Source organism: Sinocyclocheilus anshuiensis, unplaced genomic scaffold (assembly GCF_001515605.1).
Source record: "Sinocyclocheilus anshuiensis isolate Anshui unplaced genomic scaffold, SAMN03320099.WGS_v1.1 scaffold297, whole genome shotgun sequence".
In the NCBI taxonomy this organism is placed as follows: domain Eukaryota; kingdom Metazoa; phylum Chordata; class Actinopteri; order Cypriniformes; family Cyprinidae; genus Sinocyclocheilus; species Sinocyclocheilus anshuiensis.
In genome coordinates, this window is record NW_015536479.1 from 786587 (window position 1) to 790540 (window position 3954).

General features: G+C 32.8%; 1 protein-coding gene across 2 annotated transcripts in view; it reads left to right on the forward strand.

The window, feature by feature from the left end:
- LOC107671204 (transmembrane gamma-carboxyglutamic acid protein 4-like) overlaps positions 1 to 2296 on the forward strand; it is a 6693-nt gene extending 4397 nt beyond the window's left edge. For both annotated transcript variants that reach the window (XM_016464187.1, XM_016464132.1), the window contains exon 7: positions 1475 to 2296. In XM_016464187.1, the coding sequence (XP_016319673.1) occupies positions 1475 to 1502 (28 nt within the window). In that variant the 3' untranslated portion in view covers positions 1503 to 2296. The remainder of the gene's footprint in view (positions 1 to 1474) is intronic.
- Positions 2297 to 3954: the final 1658 nt, after the last annotated feature.

Here is a 3954-nt window from a genome sequence, read left to right on the forward strand (position 1 = left end):
GACTAAAAGGAGTAGTTTCTTCCACTGTTAGAAGGAAAAAATTCAAGTGATTGTGTCGGTGCCGCATGCGCGCACACAGTTAAGCTTTGCTACCTTGAGAGTGCAGACTGTTCATTATCATAATAAAATACAGTCAGTCAAACATATGGAAAAAAACACACTGCTCAGTTCAAATATGTAGTAAAGTCTGCCATTAAGCGTTATCACCATACCACCGTGATGTTATGCAAAACATTTTGTTTTACGTGGATATTGGAACGCCAGTGAAGTAGGCTACATAATAAATAACATTTTGGCATTCAAATATATCGCGAATACGGAAACATTTGATTTTGTGTGGAATGAGAGACCCAACGTTGGTTTCAGTTTCGTTTTAGCGTAAATCAATTCGTTTTGGCTTGTCGTTTATATTGCTATAGCTTCTTATATTTTTAATTATTGTTCTTTTCTAAATACTGTTAATCGACTTTTCGAAAATACTCGACATACTCGAAAACGCGGTTTTTTTTTTGTTTGTTTTTTTACACATTTTTTTATATATGCGTAGCGTATTTTAACCATGCAGCAAACCTTTTTAAATATTTTGATAAATTACTGAAAAAAAATTTATAAATGACTTTTTAAACCATTTAACTGATTGTATTAATCGGTCAAAAATTCTTACGGTCGGTTAATGGTTAACCGGTTAAAATTAACATCCCTAATCAGAACAGATTTGGAGAAGTGTAGCATTACATCACTTGCTCACCAATGGATGCTCTGCAGTGAATGGGTGCCGTCAGAATGAGAGTCTGATAAAAACATCACAATAATCCACAAGTAATCCACACCACTCCAGTCCATCAATTAACATCTTGTGAAGTTGAAAGCTGTGTGGCTGTAAGAAACAAATCCATCATTAAAGCATTTTAATTTCAAACTTTCACTTCTGGCCGTAATCTATAATAATGTTTCCTCTAGTGGAGAAAGTCCATCCATTGTTGTTCTTTCACATCAAAATCCACCAACATATTTGTTTAGAACTATTTTGGACTGGTTTTGCCTGTAAACAGTGCTTGATCTGTGCATATTTCTCTCTTGATTCAGAAGACACACTTTTTGACTGGAGAAAGCAATATTATGGATAGAGGATTTGTATTTTAGCAACGGTTTGAAGTTTAAAACATCTTAAGATGGTAACTGATGGACTGGAGTGGTGTGGATTATTGTGATGTTTTTATCAGCTGTTTGGACTCTCATTCTGACGGCACCCATTCACCGCAGAGCATCCATTGGTGAGCAAGTGATGTAAAGCTACACTTCTCCAAATCTGATGAAGAAACCAACTCATCTGCATCTTGGATGTCCTGAAAATTGATGAATGTTGCTGCCTGTTTTAAAATATATGTATATTTTTTTCATTTTACTTTTTATAGTGTAATTCTTGTTAAAATGGTTACATATCTAATTCCACACATCTAATATCTGTCCACAGTTCCAGGCCAGGCAGCATCCGACGATAACCATATCATCATTTTCCAAACTGAATCAGGATGGACTAAACCACTTTTTCTTGACTATGAACTGAAAATGTGTTAAACCAAAGGCATTTGGATTTAATACCCTGGAATAAACCACTAATATAAAGCTGCATTGCAGCTTTTAGTCATCTTAGGCAATGAATTAAAAATCACTGAACATTTCTGGATAGTGTAGATCGTTCGAGCTACCTAGAAAGATAACCTTTAAACCTAATCACCATCAAATTCTTTGTAATAGTGTTTATTTAAAACTATAACCATTGAAAACTAGTTTTATATTAATAATTGTTACAATAAAAGACAGATCATAAAGTTTTATTTCATATGGTGGCCTTTTATGAAGGACAAATCATTTTATCCTTTTTCAGTACGCTATAGTCCATTTTAACGATCTAGTAGAGTGTGATTTAGAATTTGTGTATATACTGGATCAGTATTTGGTGTACATTTGTGAGAACAAATTCTGTGATCAGCACACCAAAAACAAGATGACCTCCTCTAACGTCATGGCACTTCTGTCAGGCTGTGTTGTTTGCACTAAACCTTGTGCATATAGATAAACTAATTCTGTTGCTTTCATCTTATTTAGGGATTTCATTTCATTCTACTGGCATGAACACCCAGCTTTAAAGGGCATTTTGCCAAGCGGTTGATACTGTACAGGTTTCTGGAGGCTGAAGCATCCCTTTGATGCCTTTTAAATGATAATGGCTGGGCTCTAGTGTTATCATCATAAGGATATTAATAGACTTTATAATAAACTTTCTTTGTTTGAATATTTTTGTATATTAGTGTTGTCTTGTCACATTTTGGTGGATGATGAAAATGCTTGGCATAGTAATCACTAAAGCTATTACACCAAAATAACTTTTAGGTACAATGATAATACAATTTCAAGTTCTATGGAGAGTCAGATATTGTTTGCAAATGTTAGGCAGGTTAATGTGTGTTATGAAAGTGTTGGGTAATTTACATTGGTAACATTTTAGAATAGAGAACACTTATTTACTATTAACTATGACTTTTCCCTAAATAAATTCCTAATTTGCTGCTTATTAATAGTTAGTAAGGTAGTTGTTAAGTTTAGGTAATGGGTAGGACTAGGGATGTAGAATAAGGTCATGTAGAATAAGGCATTAATATGTGCTTAATTACTACTGGTGAAAGGTTTGTAATAAGATTATGAAAAATTTTTCAAACATATTTTTGTGCAAGCTGTGATATGTTTCAAGATTCTTTAATGCATTTATTTAAAATATAAATGTTTTGAAATATTATAACAGTCTTCACTGTCACTTTTGATCAAGCAAGCGTGCTTACTGGATATAAGTGCTATTTTCTTTCTTTTTTTTTTTATCAATCTTACCCCAAACTTTTGAATGGTAGAGTATCACAGTTTTCACAAACATATTAAGCAGCAACAAATTTGACATTGATAATAATCATAAATGTTTCTTGAGCAGCAAATCAGTATATTAGAATGATTTCTGAAAGATCATGTGACACTGAAGACTGGAGTAATTATGCTAAAAATACAGCTCTGCCATCACAGAAAGAAATTACATTTTACAATATATTCAAATATAAAATAGTTATTTTAAATTGTAATAATTACTGTTTTTCATCAAGTAAATGCAGCCTTGCTGAGCATAAGAGACCTTTTTTTTGGGCTTTTTTTTTTATTGTAATTATTCCCAAAAAATGTGATCAGTAGTGTACATTCTTCAATATATTTGGACACTTTAGCCACACTTAAAAATATGAATGTCAATTTATTACACAAAATTTCAAACATTTATTTTACAGGGAATATAGCACAAGTATACTTTTCAAGCAAAACATGACAAAGATGTTTAATTTTGAAATGACAAAAAAATATACTTAACCAGGTACAGTCAAAAATATTGTGAGGCGTTGTGGTTGTCTGTGGTTACTCTTCAAGGACAGTGGTTCTCAGACTTTGTCAGGTTGTTGTAGACCACTTCAATAGTTAAACAAAAACTGTGGACCACATCAAACCATCAGTCATCAGTAAAAAAAAAAAAAACAATCATATTGTTTATACCCTACACTTATACCCTTGTTTATGCACCCTGTGATAGATATATCATATAAAGCTAAATGCTGCATTATAAAGTTTTTACTGTATTTGCCAAACCACTGTATTAGCAAACCTGTCTGAACTTGAAGGAAACTGTCTTAAACGTTAGTCCTGAGACACAGAAGAAAAATAATTTGCTATTTCATTAGCTAATTGTATTTGCCAAAGCACTGTATTAGCAAACCTGTCTGAACTTGAAGGAAACTGTCTTAAACGTTAGTCCTGAGACAGAAGAAAAATAATTTGCTATTTCATTAGCTAATACAATTGCATTAAGATATCTTATTGTAACCGCTGTGTGTGTGTGTGTGTGTGTGTGTGTGTGTGTGTGTG